The sequence below is a fragment of the Osmia lignaria genome, chromosome 9 (assembly GCF_051020975.1).
Source record: "Osmia lignaria lignaria isolate PbOS001 chromosome 9, iyOsmLign1, whole genome shotgun sequence".
NCBI lineage: Eukaryota > Metazoa > Arthropoda > Insecta > Hymenoptera > Megachilidae > Osmia > Osmia lignaria.
The window spans coordinates 5,802,887-5,815,936 of NC_135040.1; the positions used below are offsets into that span (position 1 = coordinate 5,802,887).

Here is a 13,050-nt window from a genome sequence, read left to right on the forward strand (position 1 = left end):
ACAAATAAAATGGATATTTTTATGAAACTTCTCATTTCCCTAAATGCCTTAAATATTATTCGAATTAATTTCATCCGGGAGAAAACTCTTGCAAAGTCGTAAGTTGCGCGTTTACAGAAAAGATCGATGGTGTTAAATTCGAGGGATATTATTAACAGAACATCATTGGATCGTAAGCGGGTGAATCAGCCTGTGGTTAATAAATTGCTCGACATTGCTCTACAAGCGTCCCGCGGTTAGGAATCGAGAAGATGCATCTTAGCTCGGACGATCTATATTTTGTAGGAATCGCAAAGTGCATTTAAACGAAGACGTTCGCATTCTTGATCGTCGTTAACCGAACCCCCTATGTTCGTGCGACTATTCCGATCGCTATTATCTTTCCATCGGTCTTTCTATAATCCCCTTCGTTTCGCTATTCAATTCTGATTAAATTATAGCAGTCAGAATAAAAATAATAATTTTGCTAAAAATTAAGATGATCATTTTTATTATCATCTTAATAAAAAAGATATGATAATTTTTGTCCAATGCAATGTTAAATTTCATTCAATTCTTTCCCTTCTTACAAGAATGCGCGCTTTTATTCAAACTTTACAAACGAGTTGACAAAGCTTGCAAATTTTTTTTTTTTCTCGTCGTAACCGAAGCTAACGAAGTGTACCGTTTATTCCTGATAAATACACAAAATATTTTCAGTCTGTCGTACGACGTATCCTGGAGCATGCGTCTCGGCGCCTCGACGACCCGACGCGCGACGTTCCGGCGACCAGTGGTCGTGTCTACGGAACTCATCGCGAAACTTCAGTCTGCGTCGCGACGCGCTTCAATCCACCTTACGTTTGTGTTCTTGTTGCTTGTTTGTTCGTTCGTCCGTTCGACTAACAAAAATTGACGCGACGTCAACAATTTTCATGAACGCGGTCCTTTTTCTATTCGATTCGTGGTAATATTTATTTTTTTTTTTTCGCGGCATACAAGTCAAAACGTGCATGCATATGTGTTTACAAAGGTACGTAGCCGCAAAGGTGGAACGCGATTTATCGAAATGCAGTTGATCCGAGTTGTGTAAAGCAGCGTTGATTTGGAATTTTTCAACAGGTCGAAAAGAATTTACTCGGCGGGAGATAAGATTTAAAAGTGTACAACTAAGCGATGCTGTTCGGTGTCGTCTAGTAAACACAATTTAATAGTAAAGTTAAAAGGTTTCTTCGTTACTTTATGCGATTTTTTGAACAAAAAGTGGATATCAAGAGCAGCCTGGACACCTGAGCTACCTCCGATAAAAAGAGTATTCACTGAGTTACGAATATGGGATATAACCGCGAGATTAAAGTTTCGTATAACGCATCGAACGATGCCTGTGAAGCTGGATGCGTTCAGCTGAATTCTACTCGTTTATCGGATTTACTTGCCACGATTCGATGCTCGATTTTAAACATCGGTAATTCTCTTATACGTAACCATATGTGCAGCATCGAATGAAATATCTGCGTCGATGCTGTTTCACGATTCACGATTTACAGCCAAATGAAACAACGATTTTGGATATTTCCAAATTCTTTGTTTTAATCTGATTACCAGATTATTAATCATTTAAAGAAATTTACGACCTCTTCATGATTAATTAAATTTGATATAGTAGAAGGTTGGGAAAATAAGAAAGTTGAAGACTATCATAAATAACCGTAAACAGCGAGGAACGAAAGGACTTTGCTGACGCTATAGTGTTGTGGGTGATGAGCTTAACGACGTGAAAACTTTCCAAACAAGTTTCACCATCTCGAAGCATTGACAGGTTTTGATGTAATTGAAAGAACACGCCGCGGCGTCGCGTTGTCTACGTCTTCTGTTTGTTCGATTCGAGAAAAAGTTTGTGAGATCGAATCGCGTTACTTAATATATCATCGATGTCGTTCTGTTCTATTCGATGAGAAGACGCGGTCGCGTTATCATCGGAGTTTTTCGAATCCATTTGAAATCCAGCCACGAATCCAGCGCATTCGAGAAAAAACAGTCCGGATTTCCGTCGAACTTAAATTAAAAATGTTGCCAGCGCGACGTGCCGCGAATAATCGAATCGAATCGCGTCGCGTCAGATCATCCGTTTGCTATCGATGAACACGCGATATCTGGATCAACAACCGCATAGCAGAATAAAGAGCGCAGATTCTACGGAAGTCGATGTGCGATCAAATTTGTTAAATTATTGCCTAGAAGAGGAAAAGAGGAAGGTTCGTTTCGCAAGGGTTGGGTGGATCGGAGTCCATAGTCGGGTAGATAGGTGGTTCGAAAGTCGGCCCGGAATCGTATCTTTTCCACGTGATTGGATCTCGAAGCGTTAAAGCGTTAAAACGTTTAAAACGATTCCCACGATCGTGGCAGATTTCGGCTCGAACGTCGCTTCGAGCCGGGAAAATGGAAACCGTCTAGGGGAAACTCTGTTAATTTTCTTCCAGACAGTTCCAGCTGGAAGAAAATTCCCGTCTACGTGCTAATTCCAAACGGTCGTTTCGTAAGATCAGATTCGGATCTCGGATAAGCTCGAAAATACGGACGCTTCTTTTCCGCGTACCGAATTCTTTTGCCGGTTATCCAGAAGAATATTCTTCCACGGAGAATCCTGAAACGATTATTAAAGGAAGTGCAAAAGATAGTTGTAATCTGTAAATGGATTCGAATTAATTCGGAATCGCGTCCATAGAATCGTGAATATTTACAGGCCTGAAGTCTGAATCGATTCGATTTTTTCTTTTTTTCTTTTCTACAACCAAGAGAATCTCGAATAATGAATCGAGCTTTGAGATCGAGTCGCGTTAAGCGTCGTGAAGGATTTGAAAAGCGGCTCTGGAAAGTGTCGCTAGATGCGGAACTTTTCCCTCGGTAGCCGTGTTTCATTAACTATGATCTTAAAAGTAATTCCCATGGCTGCTCTGTTCGCTAACGGATCTCCTTTTTCTTTTCTTTGCCCGTTCAAACACTTTCACCAGGTGTTCAGTACATTCGGAACAACCATTAAATACTGTACGGGAAACGGATTTCAAAATAAACCTATATAATAAATAATGTATTACATAGCTTTCGAGTAAACGATGCCTTTCGACTCGTTTCGATTCGCGCGCACCGCGCTAATCCCTGACAAATCTTTCCAATTTTCTTTCGAATTTACGACCCACCCTTCTTCTCCTTCCATTTTATCCCTGGTTCTTCGGATTAACCCTTATGCGAACTTATGGTAGTTTCGCGAGAGCAACCAGCGTAAACAACCAGTGCATTTATTTTCGAATAAACCTGATCCTGATTTCGTTGGATACACAAGCGTTTCGCGAACATTTCAACATTTCACGCGGCATTAACTTTTCAAGTACATATTCCTGTGTGACCAGTGATTCGTTGAATGTCCAGTGTGTCGCGTGTCCTACATACCAAAGTGTACGCTTTCCGAAACGATAGATTCGTTTAAAGTTATTCGCTTAAAGCGCAGCTATAAACGTCGAAAACGGTGCTTCTTATTCGAACCAAAAGTCGAAAGTAAACGTAGCAACGCGTAGAAAGCTCATATATAGAAAAGACAAAAATTCGTTGCTTCCGTTTCAACGGGGACGATATAAAATATAAAGCGTTCGCTTTATTTCTTCTCGGATATGTTCTCGGGAAGGTAGCAGTCATTTCTTTCGATTTCGAATCTCGCGAAACTTCTTCGAAGCAGCTCGATGACTCGTTCGAACGTGGCAAAGAGCTATGCAATTTACAGAGCGATAAAAATGAGAGGATCCTTGGATGGTGTCGGTGTATCGAGCGCGGTGAACCGCAACATCGTACCTCGAAGAAATTTTTCATCGTTCACGAAACGTCCAAGAAACAATCACGCCCCCGCTTCTCGACAACTTCTTCCGAAAATTTCCATTTTTTTTCCATTCTCGCGTCGATATTAAATCGCAGCTGTCGACTAAACGCGGAAACGGTATTTGAAATTCGCGAGAAAACTCGTAGAAATCGCACACGTGGCTACAGAAAGCGGAAACTTTGCTTGACAAGTTTTCTGGCTTCGAGCCTCGTCTCGATGCGTTCGAGCTCGCGGCTACCTAATTCTTCATCGAAAATCATCGAAACAGCCCTGCTGCTTTTTCTCTTTCTTCTTTCTTTTATCCTCTTTTGATTTCGAAATTCCGACGAGGGAGACTCTTTGTTCGACTAAGATGTCCCGAACGAGTCCAAAGCCAAACACCCCTCGTCCAGACAAGGAAGAGCTCTTTACCGTTCCATTTACGATCCTCCAGAGCCCTACCGACCGCTCACCATCTTTCCAAAGTAGATAAATGTCCGAGTATCGCGAGGATACGATGTCACGACTCATCGTCTCCGATTCATACGGAAAATTATTCCCCTTTCGCACTGATTTCGCTACCAGTTTTATTCTTTCGTCGCGCATAATATCGCTATTATCGCCAGCTTACCGCCTTTCCTCCCTTCGTTTCACCTTTCTTTCTCGTATAAAATTATGCAGGCAACGCTAAATCGAGCGATCAAGCCGTATATCGGAAGAATGTAAAAAAGACTGGCATTTGGAATTTGTCAGATTATTAAAGAAACAAAAAATGAACCTCCCAAGGGAAGCAGGATAAATTTTCAGCGACGAAAGCAAGGTTAATCCAACTGCAATCTTAAACATGTTACTAGAGGTGTGCGAGTACTCGATTTACTCGAGTACTCGAATTTTGAGTCTATAAATGAGCCGTGTCGAGAGTTTGAATTTGCCGAGCTACTCGAAATCGACGAACTGCTTGAAACAAAAGCGAGCTGCTCGAAAAAATCGAACTACTCGAATATTCGAGCTGAAAATTCATCTTCAAGTAAATCGAAGTTTTACGACGTCTCGAATATTCAAGTAGTTCAATTGTTTCGAGTAACTCGCTTTTGTTTCAAACAGTTTGCCGATTTTGAGTAATTCGGCAAAAACAAGCGCTCGACTCGGTTCGAACAATCGAAGCGAGTTCAGCTCGGCTTGTAAATTACGAGTACTTGCACACCTCTACATGTTACATTAATAAAGAGTAAAAATAAGTTGAAAGCAGAGAGTTCTCCTCGAAGGAAAAGCGGATGGAAAAATGGTAAGTCGGTATTGGCACCGCCTCAACCTTGTCCGCAACCGCAGCCGCTTCTAAACTGCTTTCTCATTCTGCCCTCAAGTTGCGTCGTGATCTACATCCTCGAACCTGGATACGTATTCGTCGCGGTTTTTCTTACGGAAAACTTTGTTATTACGGCGAAACGTGAATTATATTCACTGTTCCAACCGACATTCGCCGCCTTTTTCTTCTTCTTTTTATTCTTTTTCCCCTACATATCCCTCTTAGCTTTCTGTTCACGCGATCATGTTTTTGCTGCAGCACGGAAAGTCTCGTTCGGTCGACACTCATCCGTTTTCGATTCAATATCGAATCTCGATAAACTGTAAGATAAATTGAGGGAAATGAGGCAGGAGGAAGCAGCAAGTAAGTCTTACGAACGAAAACACAACGAGGATAAGAAAGCTGTTTTGTCCGTAGGTAAACGCTCGAGGATCGACTGGTCAGCTTACAAAATGGCAGCGTACAAATTATCCAGAAGAGCACGTTCAGATTCCTCGGTGAAATAGAAGCGAGAAACACTTCCCGAACCTAGAAACATCCCCGAGGACAAGCGGTCGTCACCTGGTCAGGATTTTTCGGAAGTTCAAACAGCTGGAATGAACGCGAAACGAGCGTTGCACTTGTTGCATCGTTTTTCTCGGCTTTTCTTGTAATCAAGCTCGATCGTTCCATCGAAAACAGATTAAACATCGCTGCAAGTATTCGATGAGAGTGAAGGAGCGAGTGGACCGTTCGAAACGACCGGTAATTGATCGTTGACTTTACATGATGCAACACGTAACGAACAATTTCAATCGTAACTGGAAAAGATGTAGATGCGTGAAAGAAAGAAAATAATAGAGGGAGAGGGGAGAGGGTGAGGCAAAAGACAAGATGTTCGACGCAGTGAACGCAACAAAGACAGAATTGTGCTTTCGACCGGAAGATCTGGAGGATCCTCGAACACCGTCTCTCAAACGAATCAGCTACGGCATTATCCTGCCTGCTATCTGTTGCTTGGGAATTGTCGGGAATATTTTCAACTTGGTTGTCCTTACCCGACGCAACATGCGAGGAACCGCTTACATCTACATGAGAGGTAAGCCCTTTTCTTTGTTCGCCGACCTCAAAGTTTCGACCACGTCTATCGTCGACGTCTTCTAACAACTGTTCCTCGAAGTTTTCTTTCAGTTGTTCTTTTGTTTTCTTTAAAATATTATTTTTGTCGATTCAAGAGAGGAACGATCAGAAGATATACACATACTCGGTCAGACTTGTGATGGGCTCGGGGTGGAGCATTCAGTGCTGGTACCCTACGAGTCCACGCTCGTTTCCGGTTAGACGAGGACGATACATTAGGAGGAAATTACTCGACAATTCGATTGCGGTATTTTCCCCGTTTCTGTCGCTTTGTTTCGAACAATGTCTAGTTCGTTATACGACCAAGAGTGTCTTTCGATTCGTCTGTCTGGTTGGTCCTCGATTTTCTCCAGTTTCTCGATAGGCGTTTACTTATTCGTGCGCTTGTTGCATCGCGAAATAATTTAAACGAATTTTCTTTTTCTCCCACGTGAAATTATTTACGGCACGGTGCAGAATTATTCAACGTTTCTCCTGAAAAGATGTTCGTCGCGGTTTACTGGCAGTACGATGCCGAGAGAAGGAACGGATATCAAGTAAATCAGCGGGAGACGTCGACCAATTGGATAGGACATCGATATCCGCAGGAAGCGATCCTGTCTGTACGTTACTTCCGGATGCGAAAAATCTCACGAAATTTCCGTTTCATTTCGTTTTTCTCGAGGCGCTGAAATCTGGCGTGTTTTCCCAAAGGAAAACGAGAGAATAAGATTCTGCGTTTCGCTCATCCATTTCACTTCCGTTTCGAAAAAAGGATTGCTTTATCATTCCCACCGCCCGCCAACCCTTTCTTTCTCCGCGAATTCGATTTCTTTTTTTTTTCTTTTTTTTTTGAACACCTACTAATGTTCGTAGGGAGATCGAAGAGCAGATGAGAAGGAAAAGGCGATCGGATAGATGGTAGAGGCTCGTTGGAGCCTCGGAAGTCTATCGATATGCACGATGTAGAGCGGGCAGGTAGGGTGAGGCTGAGGCTGAGGACCAGGATGAGGTCGAACTAAAAGGACGTGCCTTTGAACGTGGAAATATTGCGAATCCTGGGGTATTGGGGCGGAAGAATTTGTGCGTAAGGAAATGCAATTTGAGACGTGCTCGGAAACGGCGAAAGCTACGGTTCAACGTCACGTATAAATATGTAAAACAGAACCGTATACGTAGCTACGGCATATTTGCGTGTAGAAAGATACGTGCCGTCGTAGCTTCGACAAATCTTTATCTAGTTCTGCTGAATTTCCTCCGCAAACGGCCGCGGTCGCTTCGCGAATTTACATTACGTTTAAGCCAATCGTTCCAACTTTCACTCTGTCTTTCCTTTACTTCTCAAATCTTTCAAATTTTCTACCGAATTTTCTGGCTTTTGTAGAAATTCCGGTTAATCGCATTTTGGCGAATCGATCAGTAAAAAAGGATAGCCAGCCAAATGAACTCTTTTTCCACTTTACACTGGTTTCACTGGGAACAGCTGTATCTCGGAAAGGTAGATCAAGGCACGAGGGTATTCGACAAAGAAAACGCGATTGTCAACGCAATAGAATTCAGCGGTGGTGTAACGAGAGCCTCTATTGGGTCGAACGAAAATCGAACACACGGTCTTTTTATTCAAATCGAACTATCGGCAACTCGGAAACGTGGAATTTTATATTTGATTCAGGCTAAAGGTTTGTCGTCTATTTGAACCAAACTGGATAACGAGTTTACCGCTGTACGAAATAATGCGAACGTTCCATTTACACGGATAAAAACGTTTCGAGAGCAATGGGAGATGATTGCGTTAACTAGAATCGCGGTAACCTTCTAATCCCGTTGAAACGAAGCGTTCAAGGAGCTAGTACCGCGCTTCTTCTCCACCTTTGCGAACCTTTTCCACCCGGAATCCCATTACGTTCTTCCGGAAAATCGAGCGGACTCGAAAGCCGTTCGTTCCGTCGACAAACTTTTCCCGCTTCCTACTTGCTATCCGTTCGTCGGTCACTTCCCGCGAGTTCCTTCTGCTCTCGAAAGCGAGCAGATATTTTCCTTGTAACGTTAACATCTCCGTCTGCTACGCTTCAAACTTTATGAATATTAACGAGCACGTTCGCAGCTCTCTGCTTGCCGACGCATTAACTGCCGCCCCTAAACTACCGTCAACTCCTTCTTAATCCTTACGGAAGGTTACGTAATTAGCCTTCCTTTGTTCGTTCGTCGCAACAACTGAATTGTTTATAGCGATTCGAGAAATCAAGGAAATTCAGGAACTTAGAGAATTTATTTTTCTTGCAAAAATATTGTCCGTCCACTCGGGCCGGACGTCGTGACAGTTTGAGCTAGCTTAGCGATGAATTACGCTAGCCGGACAGCTTCTTCGAGCTTAGCTCGGTTTAGATAACTGGCTGACGTTTCTGGATAACTTTCTTAAACGACTGAAAACAGTTTCATCGCGAAATAGTTGAAGTTTCATGGAATTCCAGTTTGCCGTACCGAATTTCCGATAAATTCAACCTACGATTTTTCAGCTATCACTGACCGTTGCGAGTATTTCAGAATGTAGGTCGCATGTTTTGCGCCCATCTATCGCTGACACTTTGTCACCGGCTTCGTCGACGTTCGCGAAACGAATAATTTTCCGTGTCCGCGATGCAAGTTGTCATCGCGCATCGAAGGTGCCGTCGGAACCGCGACGCGATGTATCGACGTTTTCCCTGCGTACCGGAGAGGAAGAGGAAAAAGACATGACAAAGATTAGCGAAACGGTATGGACACCTTTAACCAGATACAACGGATGTTCATTTAGTGCATCAAGCAAAATTTGCATCACACCGAGAAGGAAAAGGAGCGGGAGCCAGAAGGCGACGCGTGGCGTCGAGAGGGATAGGAGGGTGAACGAGGGGTTGACGTTGCGTTTCGCTTGGCGGCTAAGTAGATTCAGTGGCCCCGATCTTAAGCTTCGTCCTCGGTATCTTAAGATAACAAGGCACCTTCAAACGAACGCTTTTCTTTCCTTCTCTTCCTCTTCTTCTTTTCCCTTCCGATGGGGCTTCCTAATCTTTTTCGATATCGCTCAAACACGTCGTTTCAAAACTATATACGAATAACTAGGCGTTCAATTTTACCATAACCGAAGGGTTAATCCGCTTTCTAAACGAAAGCTTTCTAGTTGGAACAAGAAGAACTTTGTGTCGATGTAGGTGAAATGTTGAAGGCGAAAGTCATTTCGCTAGAGGCGACATTCAGCCGGAGATAAAATGGATAAGTGGAAGGCGGAAAGAGGAGTGCGTAACGAGACTCCCATGCAAATATGTGAAATCACACGACGGTTAATTTTTCTCGATGAAAAGCTAGGAAAATTGGTGCCTTCGAGATCCACGAGAAGAGACAGATGCTTCTCGTTTGCCGCCTTTTCGACTGTCGGCATCGTTATTCGGCGAAGCAAGACTTTGCCGAATGCCGAAGATTCCTCGATGGTATGCAAGACGACGCGAACCTTCAGCCTTTATTTCCCTCGGGGTACGCGTCGAGAGAACACGCGCGAATTAACTCGTTCTAGAAGCGGACACGTATCGCGAGCGTCACGCGCATCACCAATTTTTAAACTACCTCCTTTCCAGCGCTTTCTACGCCTCCTTCACCTCTTTCTACCATCATCCAATTCGGATCTCTGTATCTCTATTGTTTTTGTTATCGTTTTCTTCAACTGTACCTATCATACGTTTCTTTCTTTTTCCCTCCGGTTTATTATTTGATTTGACCAGATGATCGGAAGTGGATTCAAACTTTTACCGCAATTCTATCTAGTTATCTTTGACTGTTTCTTCTATCAGCAGTTGTCTTTTTATCTACCGTCGCATAACCGTATTTATCATCGATTACCTATCACGAATAAGATAGATACCTTGGTATCGACAAGGGAGGTAGCTTTCTTATCCACGGTTGAAAACTTATCTTGAGTGGAGAATATCTGATTTATTTAAAAAGTATATACTTACTTATATAATTGTACACGAGTCTGTAATATAATCATAGACGAAGTTATAAGACAAATCAATCAATTTTCTGTCAATTGTTTTCCTGTGTACCCTACAATTCAGAAACTACACTGGGGCTAAAGGATCGATGGATCCTTTCGAGGTAAAGGATCAATAAAAAAAAAGAGCTTGATGAATAATGAATGTATTACATTCTTAGGTGTAACCAACGATGGATAATTAGCAAAGTTTTTTCGAGACTGTTATCGCGTTCGAGAAAAAATGTAGAAAGGTAAATGATAGCAGGTTAAGCGAGTCGCGCGATACATCATTCGTTTTCTTTTGCTTGGTAAAAACGAACTAACATTATTATCCTCTTGTGTTACAGGTTACTCAGCAGCAGCGCTTCTCGCGATTTCTTTCTGCATCCCTTTTGCGCTGAGGGTTCTTATTCATCAGGAAACAGGCCAATGGAATAATTGGCTTCAAGCCTTTTATCATGCTCATCTCGAGTTGTTTCTCGGAAACGGTTGTTTAGGTATGACACTCGTATTTTCGTCCTTTTATTCTCTTTCTCTCTATTCAGTTCGGTTTCCCTTTAGACTGTTTTCATCGTTTTCTTCGTTTTATTCTATTGTAAACGAACGCGAGAGTAGCGTTGAAAAGAGGAGCGAGAGAAAGAGGGAAGCGATCGTGGGAGGATCTGTCTAAAACGGAGAAATAGAGTCAAGTCAGAGGATGCATACGTGGTAGCAGATAATTAATGAATTTAATGAGTCGATGATATTTTGTAGGAGTCGGAGTGATGATGTTGCTAGCATTAACGGTGGAACGTTACGTTAGCGTTTGCCGGCCTGGTCAGCACACCCGTCCACTCTGCGGTCCTCCGCATTTAACCGTCGCTCTCATCCCCTTGGCAACGTTTATTATTTATCTGCCGAGTGCGTTCCGAGGACAAATTACGACCTGTCTCCTCGAACCCGGTGGTTACGTTGTTTATCAGAAGAGGGAGAATCAATCGTACCTCGACTCGATGTTTTATCAAGTATTATATTATCGACACGATTACGCAAAAGGAATGTTGAGAAAAGGAAACTTGTCATTTCTTTGCGAACGTTTATCTGTAGGTGTACAAAGTGATGTTGGAGATGGTTTTCAAAGTGGCGCCAACGATTCTCCTGGCTGGCTTTAATCTCCGTATCATGGTGGTCTATAGAAAATCCTGCGAGCGTCGTAGACGAATGACGTTAGCCAGAACCGTGAGCAACGACGAAGATCCAAGAACATTCGCGGAGGAACGAAGGCTGGTCCTGCTTTTAGGAAGTACCAGCATCCTGTTCCTCGTTTGCGTCAGTCCTATGGTAATTCTCAACGTCACCTTGAGGGAAAGTAATTTGAATAATTACGCTTATCAGGTCAGTTATTCGATTTACCTTCGTTTCTCCTTAGATTCGTTCAATCGAACTTTCCATTTCAGGTGTTCCGTGCCATAGCGAATTTGCTCGAGGTAACCAATTACTCAATCACCTTCTACATCTATTGTTTGTTCTCGGAAGATTTTCGAAACACCTTGATTCGTACGTTGCAATGGCCATGGGGGAAAAGTAGCGAGGGAGGAAGAGGTCTTCCGATGAAACGTTCGCCACTTCCCAGAGCAACTATCACTACTACAACCACCACCACACCACCGACAACCACCGTTGCGACTCCTGGACATTTGACGCGTGCCAGCGTTTAGCTTTATGCAAGCATTTTTTCCCGCCCTATTCGAAAAGAAAAGTAATTTGTACAATTTCCTAGTAATTTCGTAACAGGTGCGGAATCCTCTTCGGTCTAAGAGAGTGGCAAGACTGATTTTATCTATGTTTTTTATACTTTCAAAAATTACAGTAAAAGTAATTTGCTCGGCTTGTCATGGATCTTGAGCATCATGGACTTATTTGGCGTACGGTCAGTTAGGCTAGTTTACGCCATAAATTTGCGTACTTCCTGCGGACACGTTTTATCGTAACGCGATATCGGAGAGAAGGCTAGACGCAAGGTTACGATATCTTGGCAAATATTGGCGCGTTTTATGTATCGAACGAGCGGCCGACAATATTTGGCGTATGGTCCTCGCGATATCGGGCAAACGTACCTTCCACGGAAACGTTCTATTCAACGAGCATTGTACGTGATTTTCAGCGTGTTGCTCTTCGACGTTGTAAATATACAGGCTGTTGCATAACACGCGGTACCCCCTTCGCGGATAAACAAAAGATCGTGCATTCGAATGTTTAGTTCGTTCACCACCTTCGTAATCTTCATTTATCGTTCAAGCGGGTCCAACGCGTTACGAAATACTCTGTACATAAAAGGAAACAATTTCTCAAGAACACTGCCTCCTTACTACCCACATAAAACGTATAAAGTACCTATAAACAAACTGGTAACGGCAACGCGCAAACTTGCAATCGTTTTGGTTTCGTAAAAACGATCGAACGCACGGTGTGCAAGGAATCACTAGACGATAAGAGTAATCATCGTCAAGAAAACGGATTTAATAAAAGGTATTTGTGAAATTCTCTCGGAATATTGAACGAACCTTTTAATTTTTCAACATAGACGGGATCGATTCCTACTCCGATTCGAGTGATCGTTTCATTTTTCATCAGTGCGAATATTGCCTTTCCACTTTGCTTTACTAGTCACGATTTGATTACGTAGGCTGTAGGTACATAGTGCAACGAATTTTCTTCAAGTGGTTGAAGGAAAGAAGGAAAGAAGAAAAGGAGCAACGCGATGCATCGCATCCGCTGAAAATTTTTGGAGAGTAAGGTAGCTATGGTGAAGGGTAGAGATGGTTAGTCTGGTGG

General features: G+C 42.8%; 1 protein-coding gene across 1 annotated transcript; it reads left to right on the forward strand.

Moving 5' to 3' along the window:
* Positions 1-174: 174 nt before the first annotated feature.
* On the forward strand, positions 175-13,043 carry LOC117607551 (putative G-protein coupled receptor B0563.6). Its single transcript, XM_034331374.2, has 5 exons — positions 175-6,210; positions 10,584-10,733; positions 10,990-11,240; positions 11,323-11,610; positions 11,673-13,043. The coding sequence occupies exons 1-5, from the start codon at positions 6,006-6,008 to the stop codon at positions 11,931-11,933; spliced, it is 1,155 nt and encodes a 384-aa protein (XP_034187265.2). The 5' UTR covers positions 175-6,005; the 3' UTR covers positions 11,934-13,043.
* Positions 13,044-13,050: the final 7 nt, after the last annotated feature.

Bases quoted from the DNA above. Each gene is read 5' to 3' on its own strand.
- LOC117607551 (XM_034331374.2), top strand. From the start codon at position 6,006: ATGTTCGACGCAGTGAACGCAACAAAGACAGAATTGTGCTTTCGACCG. The intron at 6,211-10,583 runs GTAAGCCCTTTT...CTTGTGTTACAG, and splicing joins CGCTTACATCTACATGAGAG to GTTACTCAGCAGCAGCGCTT. The intron at 11,611-11,672 runs GTCAGTTATTCG...TTTCCATTTCAG, and splicing joins TGAATAATTACGCTTATCAG to GTGTTCCGTGCCATAGCGAA.